Source organism: Canis aureus, chromosome 26, assembly GCF_053574225.1.
Source record: "Canis aureus isolate CA01 chromosome 26, VMU_Caureus_v.1.0, whole genome shotgun sequence".
NCBI classification, from domain to species: domain Eukaryota; kingdom Metazoa; phylum Chordata; class Mammalia; order Carnivora; family Canidae; genus Canis; species Canis aureus.
Genome location: NC_135636.1, coordinates 27099515 through 27114670, shown reverse-complemented (window position 1 = coordinate 27114670; position 15156 = coordinate 27099515). Strand labels below are relative to the sequence as shown.

Sequence of the window (15156 nt, the reverse complement as noted above, 5' to 3'; positions counted from 1 at the left end):
CTGTTACTCTCATGCCATGAAAATGGTTCAGCATGATGGTTGATGGTCCTTCAACATTTGATGTGTGATAAATATCTGCTGAATTAAACCTCTGCCAGGGTATTCACAGACTCAGAAGCAGCAGAGATAGAAGGATTCTGAGAAATTCCCTAGTAGGGAAGAAATATCTCTTATCCCCTTCTCCTAGAATTAGCTGGACACATGGTAAATGTGAGATTGTAAATAGGTTTCTCTGTATTTCTTGCAGCTAAGAGATGGCCATGTGTCCAAGAACTGGCCAATGAGATACAAGAAGTTTATATGGGACTTCTAGAAAGGTTCCTTAAAAAGGTGAGGCTGTGGCCCCCTTTTGCCCTTTTTTTTTTCTTCCAGTCTGCCTGGGGCAAGGTTGCTATGGCTAAAGCTTCATCAGCCCTGTGAGAGGACACGGAGGATAAAAGCGCTGGGATGCTGGGCAGAGATGGGAGCCTGAGTCCTGACAACACAACGGAGCTGCCATCCAGCGGTGGGTTGGATATCCCAGTATTTCTCTTACTTAAGAAAACAATACAATTCTATCTTGTTAATCTGCTGCTATTTGGGGTTTTCTGTAACATGTAGCTTAAATTAAGCCTGCTATCCCGGGATCCCTGGGTGGCGCAGCGGTTTGGCGCCTGCCTTTGGCCCAGGGTGCGATCCTGGAGACCCGGGATCGAGTCCCACATCGGGCTCCCGGTGCATGGAGCCTGCTTCTCCCTCTGCCTGTGTCTCTGCGCCTCTCTCTCTCTCTCTGTGACTATCATAAATAAAAATTAAACTTTAAAAAAAAAAAAAAAAAAGCCTGCTATCCCTAGACCTGTGGCCATCCAAACTTTTAGTGGATATACAAGAGGATTACTGGTTAAAGATGGTGGGGAAAGGGATCCGAGTCCCTCTAAGTTCACCCTGCCCTGCCAGCCCCACGGCACTACAGGCCCTTCTCAAGAACTCTAAGGAATAGTGTGGAAGTCACAGACCTTGCTCATCCTCTTCATTTTACAGATGGAACATTGGCCAGAGAAGAGAAGCAATCTACCTAGTCACACGGTGAGCTGGGCAAGAGCTTGATGCTTTCCAATGCCATTCTCCTTATACCCATACCTCTGCCCCCAGAGGACAACTTTCTACAGCAAGCGTCTGCTACTTTAGAAAATGTTTAAACTCACTTCTCCAATCTCCTCACCTGTATGGCAGATTAATTCTTCAAACCTCCTCTCACTAGATGGGCTCAATGTCCCCTCCCAACAGCATGTAGCAGAAGTGATACTGTCCCAGTCACCAGGCCCAGGCTGAAACATTCCCTGGTTATACCCTCTCAGAACTTGGCTGATATGCTGCCAGGAGTACAAACCACATGGAGAGGTCAAGTGTACTCGCACCAACCAACTGCCTCAGCTGAGCTCTCAGATGACAGCCAGTATTACGGCTAGCTATGAATGAGCCCTCTTGGACACATAGCTCAGTCGAGCTTTCAGACTCCAACCTCAGCTGACAGCTGACTGCAACCATATGAGACCAAAAGCAAGAAGCACCCAACTAACCCAAATGTCCGTCAACAGAGGAATAGATAAACAAAATGTGGTCTATGCATATAATGAACAATTCAGCTTTACAAGGACTAAGATAGATTGTGATAAATAGAACATGGACAAGACCTGAAGATACTACACTAAGTGAAATACACCAGACACAAAAAGACTAGTATCATATAATTCTACTTACATGAGACCCATGATACGCAAATTCAGAGATAGAAAAGTTGAATAGAGAAATGGGACAGGGATGTGTGGAAGAATGGAGAGTAGTTGTTTAATGGGTACAGAGGTTCTGTCTAGAGTGACAAAAAAGTTCTGGAGATGGACAGGGGTGGTCATAGCACACAACATGTCACTGTACTTAATGCTACTGAATTGTACACTTTAAAAAGTGGTTACAAAGGTAAAGAAATAAATCATACACACACACACTCCATTGGCACAAATATACATAAATACCCCAGTAACCATTTTTTGAAGTTTCATATTTGTTTATATTTAAAACTGATCCTACTAGCAATATTTACTAACCTGGTATCAATTACTCCTCAGAAAAGACAGTTAAGTAATACTCGATTACAAACTACACACAGTAGTTTCATTTTAAGATAATCTCTACAGGTACATAGGTATGTACAAGTACCTGGAGGAAGGAAGTATATATACCAAGCTGCTAAGAGTGCTTTTTGAAGGAAGGGTGGATTATGGGTAAATGTAATTCTTTTACTTAAAACTTAAAAATCTGGGACGCCTGGGTGGCTCAGTGTTGAGTGTCTGCCTCTAGCTCAGGGCATGATCCCAGAGTTCTGGGATCGAGTCCCACATTGGGCTCCCTGCAACAAGCCTGTTTCTCCCTCTGCCTATGTCTCTGCCTATCTGTATCCCTCATGAATAAATAAATAAAAATCTTAAAAAAAAAAAAAAACACTTTAAAATCTCCCACCAAATCCATGGTGGTATTCTAAAGGATATTTATACCAAGAAATTTTTTTTTTTTAAAGATTTTATTTACTCATGAGAGACACACAGAGAGAGGCAGAGACACAGGAGGAGGGAGAAGCAGGCTCCATGCTGGGAGCCCGACATGGGACTCGATCCCGGGACTCCAGGATCACGCCCTGGGCCAAAGGCAGGCGTTAAACCGCCGAGCCACCCAGGGATCCGCTATACCAAGAAATTAACATGGATTGAAACTTTGTACAGCTGGGATTCTAGAAAGAAAATGGAAAACCAAAAACCAGAAGAACTGCCTCACTAAGCCCAGTCAACCCACAGAGCTCTGGAAAATAATTACCCACTGCTGGGGAGCAGCAAAGTTTTGGAATGGTTTATTTGCAGCAACCGACAATGGAACAGTCCTCTGTTCCCCTCCTCATTCACTCCACATCAGCCACACTGGCCTTCTGTCTTCCCCTCCACCTGCAAGCATGCCTGTTCCTGCCTCAGAGCCTCTGTGCTCTACGTCCTTGCCATGAAGACTACCTTTCCCTCCAGCTTTTTCCATGCATGGCTCCTTCTCTTCAGGTCTCTCGTGGACTGGATGTTGATGTCCTGCCCTCTGTCCCCACCCCTTTCATAGCTGAGGTCCCAATCCCTAATGTGATATTAGGAGGTATGGCATTGGGGAGGCACTAAGTTTAGCTGAAGTCATCAGGGCAGAGCCCCCGTGTTGAGATTAGTGCCTCATAAGTGAGCCTGCTCTCTCTTCCAACATGTGAGGACACAGCAAAAAATGCTGTAAGCAAAGATCACCACAACCCAACCATGCTGGCACCCTGATCTTGGACTTCCCAGCCTCCAGAGCCATGAGAAATAAACACTATAGTTTTAGCGTCACCCCCCTCACTCCCGCTCTGTGCTATTTTCTTACAGCAGCCTGAGCTGACTGAGACATGGTTTCAGCCCTCCAATCACACATCACCAGGACACCTGGGTGGCTCAGGGGTTGGGCGTCTACCTTCGGCCCAGGGAGTCCCCAGATTGAGTCCCATGCCGGGCTCCCTGCATGGAGCTTGCTTCTCCCTCTGCCTGTGTCTCTGCCTCTCTCTCTCTCTCTCTCTCTCTCTCTCTCTCTCTGTGTCGCCCATGAATAAATGAATAAAATCTTAAAAAAAAAAATCACACATCACCTGTTTATGTCCTTCATAGCACTGTATCTTCTAGAATTATCTGATATAAAAACTTATTCACAGTATCTCTCCCATTAGACTCAGCTCCGTAAAGGTTAGGGACCTTATTGGCCTTACTCTTGCCTGTATTCCCAGGGTCCAGACCAGTACTTGACACTCCAGGAGGTACTTCTTAAATGTGTAGAAGGAAGAAGTGAAGGAAGGCAGCAATCCAGGTGGCTCTAACTCTGAAACTGTCTCCAGGATCTCATCTTCCCCAATCATCTTCCTTTCCCCAAAATTCGGCTGTAAGGTACAAAGGTTCCCAAGCCCTCATGCAACTCCTACAACACAATGAACTCAAACAGGGCAGTGCGGGCACTGAACAAGTGTTTGAGCGACATTTCCTAACTGGCGCTTCCATGCAGCATTGCACCTTCTCTTCTAACTAGGATTGTGTGATATTTTTGGCTGTCTGGAATTTGCTTTTAGAACTACTTTTAGAGCTGGTTTCATTTTTGTTTTTCCTGGCATTTTGTCAATAGGAGAAAAATCTCCATCCTTTGAGAACAGATCTACCTTCAGGCAAAAAGCTCCAGGTCATTCAGAACTGAATAAGGAGAACCAAGGAGGTGATCAAATGGGAATGCTCTGAGATCAACCACGAGGGAGGGGAATAGAACCTGTCATGACTAAGTATCCTCAGTAGCTCCTGAATGAGCTTAGAAGTCCCAGGTGGAAATTGGCAGCTGTTACAGGCACAGCTATTCTCAACGGTGATTAAGAATGGGTGCTCTGGAATCAGACTGTCTAGGTTCAAATCCCTCCTTTGCCACTTCAAGCTGTGTGACCTTGGGCAAGTGACTTCACTCCTCTCTGCTTCAATTTCCCTATGTGTAAACACAGAAGACAGTAACTTCTGTTGCACAGACTTGTGGAAAGATCAAATGAGTTATCACCTTAGAAGACTTAGGCGGTGAAATGAAAACTTAGAACAGTGTTTGGTACACAGAAGGCACTAAATAAATGGTAGCCTTATTACCTATTAGAGTTACATTTGGACTGTAGCTGCCCTCTCAACAGCTGGGTTACCCTTGGCAAGTTATCTTACCTCCTTGAACGGTTTCCTTATCGGATGGAAATCAATCATAATGCCCACTTCATGAAGCTTCTCAAAGTTTTGTATGAAATAAAGCATGTGAATGTGAATAGTATTAACAGCTAACATTGGTTGGCCCCCTACTATGAGCCATGTGCTCTATGCCCTAGGAGGCAGATACCACAGGGCTTCTTCCATTAAACCACAAGGAGATTCAGGCCAGACAGCTGGAGAGGCTGCTCCGAGTCACCCGAGAAAGAGGCAGGGCTGAGTCTGAGGCCCAGGTCTGTCTGACCCTGAGCGTAGATTCCTTTCTCTACATCAAGTTATCCTTGGTCTCCAGGATGCCAAGTGCGGTGACCATGTACAAATTCATATGTTCTTCACAGCCCCGAACCCGAGTCAAACTTTCAAGCCCACATTCCTTCTCGCCATGCTATAGCATCAAGGCAAGCGCTCTCTGTTTGTTAGCATCATTATAACTAGCCTGTGGCTCCCTGAAGGCTATGGCTGGGTCTTCCTTATTTTTATATATCACCTCTGGCCTTTGAGTACTATGTCTCATACATGACAGACGCTCTATAAATATTTCACAGCTTGTGCCTGTGCCCTGCTAACCTATTTTTTTTAATAGGGCCTACTGGAGCACAATTAATAAAGCACAGCCAATTATTATCAGGATGACATCATTTCTCAGGCTGCACCTAAAGTTGCTTTTCTCTAGAAGCAGCTTCCAATTTTCACCCTGTGAAGAGGAAGGTAACAGGGGAGTGATTCTCACGCCTCGAGGAGGAAATTGAGACCCATGTGACTGCACAATATTCTTTTTATGACATCCTTTATCGGCTGATAAACTCTTGCTCAACCTTGTGGCAGGTCAATGTCCCACCGCGTCAGGCGCTGAGATGGGAAGAGATCACACAGGATCCCAAGTTCAACAGACAGAATGGCTGCACCTTTGGTCTCATACATCAGGGTGTGGTAGAGGGGGAGAGGGCCAGGATGGTGCTGCACGCTCAGGGGCCCCATGCACCTCCCCTAAACCCAGCAACACTGTCCCCTCCAAGTACCTCTGAATCCATTGGTCTTTGTAGGAGGCACTGAAGGAAATGCCTGAAAAAAGCTCGGACTTGTTGAAACTCACATGAAACTGATCCCAAAATGGGCCAAAGGGATTTCCTTCCTGCAGAAAGAGAGTGATCAAAGACTTACTGAGAAGGTGGGAGTGACCTCTGGGGATGGGGCCTAGAAACTGTGAGTGGGGGACCCCTGGTTGACTAAACTTGGGTTGAAACACCTCAAAGAATGTCACTTTGTAAATCCTGGGCTGGGGACTGAGGAGTGCAGCTTGGCCTCCTTCTGGTTTCCAGCAGATGTTCACCACAGTGTCTAAAGGAGTCTTTCTCACTGACATACCACATCCCACTGACCCTGCAGCACTGGTGGGGATAGAGGAAGGAAGCAGACCTTGGATTTGGGCTTTGGATCTTGGACTGGAGCTTCCAGAGACTTTCAAGACAAGCTAACACAATGCCCTTATTTTGAAGATGGAAACCAGGGCCCAGATAGGGTAAGACACTTGCCCAAGGTCACACATCAAATGAAGGCAACGTTCAGACTATAAGCCCAGCCTCCTTTCTCAAATTTCATGGCTCCTCCAACCACCTTTCATTGACTTTAGCACTGAAAGACATCCTGGGGATTATTTTATTCCCAAAGTGCTAGAAAATTACAGATTTCTCCTGGTAAAATATGACAGCTTCTTATTTACCTGCCTCAGGCAGAAAAATATATAAGTTAAGAAAATAGACAATAGAATCAAATTACCTAGGGTTGAATCCTAGCTTATTTGCTATGTGACCTTGGGCAAAATACTGAACCTCTCTGTGTTGTACTCAGTATCCTCTCTATAGAACATGGATATTAAGCGGCACCTGGGTGGCTCAGTTGGTTGGGCGTCCATCTTAGATTTGTCTCTTGATCCCAGAGTCCTGGAATCAAGGCCCATGTCAGGCTCCCTGCTCTGTGCAGCGAAGAGCAGAGCTCTGTGCAGAAGTCTGCTTCTCCCTCTCCCTCTGCCTCTCCACCCCACTCCTGCTCCAATTCTCTCTCTCAAATAAATAAATAAAATATTTTTTTAAATGGGGATATTATTAGTACTTCCCTCATGGAACGATTTGAAAATTAAGTGGGTTAATATGTGTAAATCTCTTAGTATGGTACCTGGCATATAGTAAGTGCCATTGAAGTATTAGTTATTATTTGGGGCACCTGGGTGGTTCAGTTGGTTAGGTGTATAACTCTTTGATTTCAGCTCAGGTCATGATCTCAGGATTGTGAGATCAAGCTTCCTGTCATCAGGCTAGTGGAGCCTCCTTAAGATTCCCTCTCTCCTACCTCACCCTCTGCCCCCACCCCCACCCCACCCCCACTTCTACTCATCTGAAAAAAAAAAGTATGGTATTGTTATTGATGTAGCACTTTACAGATTATAAGCACTCTTGGACCTAGTCCTTTTGATATTTATGAGTGAGACAGAGCAGGGATTGGTGTCTTTATTTTGCAGGTAGAAATAAAGGCTCAGAGGAATCAAGGTCTTCTGCCCAAAGTGACACTGCTGACAAATGTCAGAAATGGGTCTTAAATCTCCATTTTTCTACTCTAAGCCCTTCTAGTGCCTTTTCCCATATATTGCTATCATAGTGTCTCAGGGGTCTAGAGGATATGGAACAGGCAGAAAGGGTCCCCAGACCCACCTTCATGGGGCATGTCTTCTTATCAGGGCTTCGCTGGGCTGCCACTTCAAAGCAGTATGCCACTCGCCTCTCGGGGGGCCAGTGAGTGGGTGCCAGCTTCTCCATGAAGTCCTCTAGGCTAATAACCCGATGGTAGGCCTGGAGGGGCTCCAGCTTGAAGTACTTCTGGTAGGACACATGGAGCTACAGGAAAAGGTACAAAAGGAGAGGCAGAGGTCCCTCTTCAGTATCCTAGTGGCTAATTTAAAGACATTCATCAAAACCATACACTCGAAGACGCAGACAGTTCAGACTATAAGCCAATGGAAAACTTTTGGAAAAAGATACCAAAACTAGAACAGAAAAAGGCTAGGAGAATTTATCTGCCAACTAATGAAGAAATAGTAACACCTTTTTTTTTTAGTAACATCTTTTGTGTTAAAAAAAAATGCTTGCTGATCTACATGAAAAAAAAAGATATAAGGGAAAAATGTGAGCAAAGGATAGAAGCAAACAACACACAGCAAAGAAAATTCACATAGCCGGGATCCCTGGGTGGCGCAGCGGTTTGGCGCCTGCCTTTGGCCCAGGGCGCGATCCTGGAGACCCGGGATCGAATCCCACGTCGGGCTCCCGGTGCATGGAGCCTGCTTCTCCCTCTGCCTGTGTCTCTGCCTCTCTCTCTCTCTCTGTGACTATCATGAATAAATAAATAAAATCTTTAAAAAAAAAAAAAAAAAAAAGAAAATTCACATAGCCAATACACTCAAAAGATGTACAAACTAATAATTAGAAAAAAAGCAAGTTACAATTACAAGATGACTTCTCACTCATTAGACCAGCAAAGATTTAAAAGCTTAACTTTAATTGTTGGAAAAGATGTGGGGAAGCAAGGGCTGCTGTACATGGGTGGTAGTTGAAGTGTTTGTTCTGGAACAACCACTTTAGAATGCAATCTTGCAGCAACTACTAGAATTTAAAATGTTCCTTCCAGGGCAGCTGGGGTGGCTCCGTGGTTTAGGGACGCCTTCGGCCTGGGGTATGATCCTGGGGACCCGGGATTGAGTCCCGCATCGGACTCCCTCCATGGAGCCTGCTTCTCCCTCTGCCTGTGTCTCTGCCTCTCTCTCTCTCTCATGAATAAATAGATAAAATATTTTTAAAAAATAAAATGTTCCTTCCACCTCTGTGTATTTTCCCTAGAGAAGCTCTTCCACTTTACACCATGAGATGGGTATAGGGATGCTCACTGCCACAACAGAAGTACAAGAAAAACCTCAGAAGGAGCTGCTCCGAAGTCATTACATCCACGATAGTGGCTGCCTCTGGGGCTGGAAGGAGGGAGTGGGACTAGCCTGGGGAACCATGTGAGACTTTATCTTTTAACAACTTCATCTCTAAAAAAAAAAAAAAAGCCCAAAAAACAAAAACAACTTCATCTCTAGTATTTCTTTAAAATAAGAAAAATTAAGCAAAGAGAAAACGTTAATGATGATCCCTTCTAGCAGTGGGTACACAGATGATGACTGTACTAATCTCTGTATTTTTCTGGATTAAAAAAATTTTCTTAGAATACCATGGAATAAAAATTTAGACTTTATCCTATAGATCAGGGTTCCCAAGCATGTTCTACTAGTTCAGGGGGATAGAGTTCTGCAATCAAAAGGCACCAGAGATAAACAGACCTGGGAAATGCCATGTTGAGCTGATGTCTTCACTACAGGACTTCTTCAGTACGCTAATGTGTATTTTGAATCTCCAATTTTGCAGGATGGGGAATTGAGAATATAATTTCCCAAAGTAATTTAACCACTGCACCCTTCCTTCATGAGCCACTGGCACCCCAATGAACAGATTTGGGATACTTAACTATTAACAATTAGGTCTTGCTGCAGGATTTCATTTATTTTTTTAAAAGATTTATTTACTTTTTAGAAAGAGAGACAACATGATGGGGAGAAGCAGAGGGAGAGGGAGAATCTCAAGCAGACTCTTTGTTGAGCACAGAGCATGACTCAGGGCTCAATCTCACGACCCTGAGACAACCTGAGCTGAAACCAAGAGTAGGATGCTTAGCTGATTGTGCCACCCAGGTGCCCCTTACTGAAGTATTTTAAACAGAAATGATAAGAGATATGCCTTTTAGAAAGATCACTCTGGTGGTAGAGGAGAATACGAATGGATGGTAAGATTAGTTGAGGAAGAAGAATAAGGAGGCTACTGCCATGGGCCTTTTATTTGTTCAAGTACTTACTCAACATGTACTTTTTATTTTAAGATTTTATTTACTTATTCATGAGAGACACAGAGAGAGAGGCAGAGACACAGGCAGAGGGAGAAGCAGACTCCCTGTGGGAGCCCAATGCAGGACTCAATCCCAGGACCCTGGGATCATGCCCTGAGCTGAAGGCAGATGCTCAACCACTGAGCCACCCAGGAGCCCCTCACCATGTATTCTTAAGCGTTAAGTCCAAGTGAAGATGGAGGGCACGGACAGCTTAGGAGAAGTAAAGCGGAGTACAGGGTAAAAGGAGGCAGGCATTAGGATGACTTCTAGATTCCTGGCTTGGTATCCAGGTATGTGGAGGTAACATAAACTACAGCTGGGAATATAAGAGGTGACACAGGTTTGAGAGGGAAAGATGCCAAGTTCAGCTCTGTCTTTGTGAATTTGAGGTGTCCCCAGGATATCCAAGTACACTCAAGGGCTTAAGAATTAGAAACACAGGTTTATGATCAGGAGAGAGTCTGGGCCACAGATAAAATTAGGAGGTATGTGGAGAATAGTGAAAGCCATAAGACTGAACAGAAATTTAGAGCAAAGCAAATGATGGTAATAATAGCACTAAATATTTACTGAGTGCTGACTTAGTGCCAGGTGCTATACTCATCACATTTCATGGACTTGCTCATCTAATTCTAAGAGGTAGGAATACAACCACCTCCAGTTTACTTATAAAGAAACCCAGGCAGACAGAATCTAGATAACTCATCTGAGGTCACATAACTAATAAGCAAACAGAAAGAGGAGACACATCAACATTTATTATTTTTATTTTTATTTATTTTTTTTTTTGAGAGAGAGAGCATGTGTGGGAGCGGGCGACGGCGGGGGGGTGGGTGGAAGGACGGAAAGAGAGGGAGAAAGAGAGTCTTAAGCAGGCTCCATGTCTAGTGCAGAGCCTGACACGGCTCAATCTCACAACCCTGAAATCATGATCTGAGCTGAAATCAAGAGTCAGAAGCTTAACTGACTGAGCCACCTAAGTACCCCAAGACACACCAACATTTCAACAGTGGGTAGAGAGAAATCCCTGATACAGCACAAAGAGGAAAATGTTGAGAGGTGAGGACTAAAGCAGGAGCAGGCTGTGTTTTAGAAAATATGAGAATAGAGATGTTCAGGAAGGAGAGGTTCACAGGCCCAAGTGCCACCAGGAGGATAGCTGGAAGACTAAGAAAATGCCCCTAGATTTGGCAATTCTGAGGTCCCTGGTGACCACTGTGAGAACAGTCCCAATGGGGAAGGGGAGCCTAATTGGGACAGGTTGAGTAATCCATAGAAAGAAAGAAGTAGAGACTCAGAAAGATTCTTGGCTGAGAAGGCAAGGTAAGAGAAAGAAAACAGGCAGAGGGGGATGCCTGGGTGGCTCAGCAGTTGAGTGCCTGCCTTCAGCCCAGGGTGTGATCCTGGAGTCCCAGGATCGAGTCCCACATCAGGCTCCTTGCATGGAGCCTGCTTCTCTCTCTTAATAAACAAAAATAAACAAACAAACAAACAAAAAAACAAGGCAGAGGGAGACAAACGGACAATGACTCAATTCTAACGGTGAGTGCAAAAAATCAGTCCATCAGTGGTTCCCAGTTACTGAGGACTTCCTATGTCCTTTGTACTTTGCATTGATGAACTGCTGATTCTAAGAGAGGGGCATACAATGAGGCATGCTACAATCGCTAACTCATTATGGTTACATAGTTACTACCTGCCTCTTTTAAAGATGAGAAAACTGAGGCACAAAAAGGTCAAGTACTCTGTCCAGGTTACATGGCTAGTCAGTGACAAAGCCAAACTCTGATCTCAAGTCCTCTTACTTTTGACCTCTAACTGATAAAAACCTCTCTAAATACAGGCATGCAAAAATAATAATAATTATTATAATTAAAATAAGGACACTTAGGTGACTCAGCAGTTGAGTGTCTGCCTTCAGCTCAGGGCGTGATCCCAGGGTCCTGGGATCGAGTCCTGCATCAAACTCCCTCCGGGGAGCCTGCTTCTCCCTCTGTCTGTGTCTCTGCCTCTCTCTGTCTTTCATGAATAAATAAATAAAATCTAAAAATAATAATAATAATAATAAAACCTATTCAGAGAAAAGGTTATAAGAATGAAATACAGTGTTTTGTACATACAAACATAGTTCTTTAAGGTTTATTAAAAATTTTTTAAGTCGGGATCCCTGGGTGGCGCAGCGGTTTGGCGCCTGCCTTTGGCCCAGGGCGCGATCCTGGAGACCCCAGATCGAATCCCACGTCAGGCTCCCGGTGCATGGAGCCTGCTTCTCCCTCTGCCTATGTCTCTGCCTCTCTCTCTCTCTCTCTATGTGACTATCATAAATAAATAAAATTTAAAAAAATTAAAAAAAAAAAAAGATTTTTTAAGTCAATTCATAAGGGGAGGAGGAAGGTGGGAACATGGGGTAACTGGGCGATGGGTACTAAGAAGGGCACTTGATCAGATGAGCACTGGGTGTTATACTATACATTGGCAAGTTGAATTTAAATAAAATAGTAAAAAAAAAAAAAGTAAAATATATAAATAAATTCCCAACGACAATAAATAACAAACAAACAAAAAGATAAAGTCAATTCAATAGATTAATTCAGTTCCTACTGCCAGGCCCCTGGGGATACAGTGTGAGCAAAGACAGACGATCAGGAGAAGACACAAAGAAAAACAAGGAATTAGAAGATGTTGAGTATGACCATGATGGGGTGAGACAGTTCTGGAGCCAGACTGGCTGAGTTTGTGACCTTGAACACAGTATTAACTAACTCATAGCTCAGTTTCTCCTTCAAACTGACAACAGTATCCATCACCCTTTGACTAATGGGATGAAGAGAGGGTGGGACAGACAGGGGTGGAAATGGAGCTTTAGGTTCAGATCGCCTCCAACAGACATGGACTTGAGTTCCAGCTCTACTCCTCACAAGCTTCGTGACCTTGAGCAAGTTATCTGACTTCTTGAAACCCACTTCCTCATAGGAATGTGATGAGGAATAAAAGAGCTAGTCCTCAAGTAGCGCTCAGAGCAGTGTCTGGCAGACAGAAGGCACTGGATAAGTGTTAGCCAGTTAGCCGGGAAGACAGTTTGGGATGGGGAGTGGGGAAGGCTCAGAGGAGCAGGAAAAGCCCAGAGAAGGACGTGGGGTCAAGAGGAGGTAAGCAGAATTGGCATAGGCTGGATAAGGGCTAAGGCCAGTGGGAGGTACTCACATTGGTGAAGGGAGGCCTGTGATGCTGGTACTCGATCCAAGGGGGTACAGCCAAGGTGCGGTTCAACAGCTTTGCAAAAGCCAGGGAGCCCAAGAAGTGATCAGCCTGGTTCCCGAAGCGCCCTGGATGGTATATGGTGGTTGAGGTGAGGCCTGGGGCATTGAGGGCATGGGGCATCCAGGATTCAGAAAGGATACAGGGCCAAGGGTAGGGGAGGGCCAGGACACCAAAGAGAGCCAGGGGAGCTGGCAGCATTGGATCAAATCTGGACTTGTGGGTCTGACACTCAAGGCCCTCAGATCCTACCTACCCTTCTGCCTCAGGTGCTCCAGGTTCCTTGCTTTTTCCCAGACATGCTCTACATTTCCCACCTGGACCCTATGCCTTTGCTCCTGTTGTTCTCTCATCCAGGAGGACCCTTCCACCTTTATCTTCACTCATCTGTGTATGAAGGGCCAACTCCAATGCCTCATTCTTTTTTTTTTTTTTTTTAAGATTTTATTTATTTATTTATGAGAGACACAGAGAGGCAGAGATACAGACATAGGGAGAAGCAGGCCCCTCACAGGGAGCCCAATGTGGGACTCAATCAGGACTGGGATTATGCCCTGAGCCAAAGGCAGATGCTCAACCACGGAGCCACCCAGGCATCCTTCCAATGCCTCATTCACTGGGATCCTTTCACCAACCCTCTGCTATACTCAATCCCCTCCTCTGCCTCCCACCTTGGATTGGAGCTATTTATGGTTTTTTATTTTTCCTCAAATGTCCTTTCCTACTTCCCTGTTTCTTCAGCCTGTGAATACCTTGGGTGCAAGGGCCCTGTCTGATACTTTTCGTTATCCTCAGCATGACGTCCATTCATTCATTCAACAAATACTGAGAGGCTGCACTGTGCGAGGTTCTCTGCTTCGTGCTGGAATACAGGATTCAACAAGAAGGATAAGGTCTCTGCCTTTGAGGCACTCACAGTCCAGCTAGAGACATTAAACACGTAAAATAAGTGTATTGTGGTAAATTCTGATAATTTCAAGGAAGAAATGGGAAAAGTTTGGTGATGGAGAACAATAAGATGGAGGTTATTTGTGTTGAGGTCATCAAAGTCCTTTCTGGTGACATTTAAGCTGAGACCTAAGAAACGGAAGGAGTTCATTTGGCAGAAGTGAAGAAGAAGGTGTTCCGGTCAGTGGGAAAAGCACAGGTGTCAGGACCTGAGTATGTGTGAGGAGGAGAGGGAATATGAGTGGCTGCAGCTCAGGGACATGGGGAGAAAGGACTGGTGGTAATGATGGGCAGAGGGCCAAATCACCAGGGCCTGGAGTCTGGAGGGTTTTAAGAAGGAAGGCCTTTTACGATGACAATCCACCACCCCATTTAAATTGTCGCTTTTAGAGTCTCCCTAACTCTTCTCTGTTTCATTTTTCAATAGCGTTCGTCCTCCTCTAAGATACTATGTATAATTACTTTTTTTTTTTTTTAATGCTTATCTTTTATCGTCTTTCTTTCCCAGCGATGATGAAGGTTCTCCAAGGGCATGGCGTTTTCTGTCTTACCACTGCTGTATCCCCAGAACATTAAACAGGGCTGGGCACAGAGTAGGGATCCTACAAATATTTGTTGAACGATGAAAGAATCGTCCAGAGCCAACGTGGAGTCAATGATATCAAGTCCTGCCCCACTAATTCCATTTACTGAACTCTGGGCTGGCTTAAACCTTTCACAAGACGCATAACCTCTCCTGGCCTCAGTTTCCTCATCTGCCAAATGGAAGGTTGGACGCAGAGGCCCCTCAGGGCCGTCGGAACTGGGGCAGAGAGGCGAGCAGCAGGCCATGCCCCCACGCTGGGGTTCCCTCGTGGACATGTCAAGGCATCTCTGGGCACCTCGGAAGAGGGCCTTCGCCTCTCTGGGCCTCAGTTTCCCCATTTGAGCAGAGGACTCGGGAGGCCTTACCCATGCATGGGCAGTAGAGCAGGTAACCGGCCGGGTCCCAGGAGCCCACGGGCAGCCCCGGGAGCGGCAGACTCAGCAGCAGGAGAGACACACGCAGCGGCAGGGGCGACGATGCCCACGCGGCGGCGCCCATGACGGCTCGGGGGCCCGAGCGCGCGGTGGTGCGAAGGCGGGCCGAGAAGGAGGGGCGCGAGCGTCCGCCCCGCTCCCGGCGGTC

General features: G+C 45.5%; 1 protein-coding gene across 2 annotated transcripts in view; it reads right to left on the bottom strand.

The window, feature by feature from the left end:
- POFUT1 (protein O-fucosyltransferase 1) overlaps positions 1–15152 on the bottom strand; it is a 29912-nt gene extending 14760 nt beyond the window's left edge. Inside the window, exons 1-5 of one of the 2 annotated variants that reach the window (XM_077872692.1) lie at positions 14940–15073; positions 13793–13902; positions 12987–13108; positions 7517–7699; positions 5831–5943 (exon numbers count right to left, since the gene is read on the bottom strand). In XM_077872692.1, coding sequence (XP_077728818.1) covers positions 5831–5943; positions 7517–7699; positions 12987–13108; positions 13793–13847 — 473 coding nt within the window. In that variant the 5' untranslated portion in view covers positions 13848–13902; positions 14940–15073. Of the gene's footprint in view, positions 1–5830; positions 5944–7516; positions 7700–12986; positions 13109–13792; positions 13903–14939 lie in introns of both variants that reach the window. The other variant, XM_077872691.1, reaches the window with a different exon arrangement.
- Between the last annotated feature and the right edge of the window lie 4 nt (positions 15153–15156).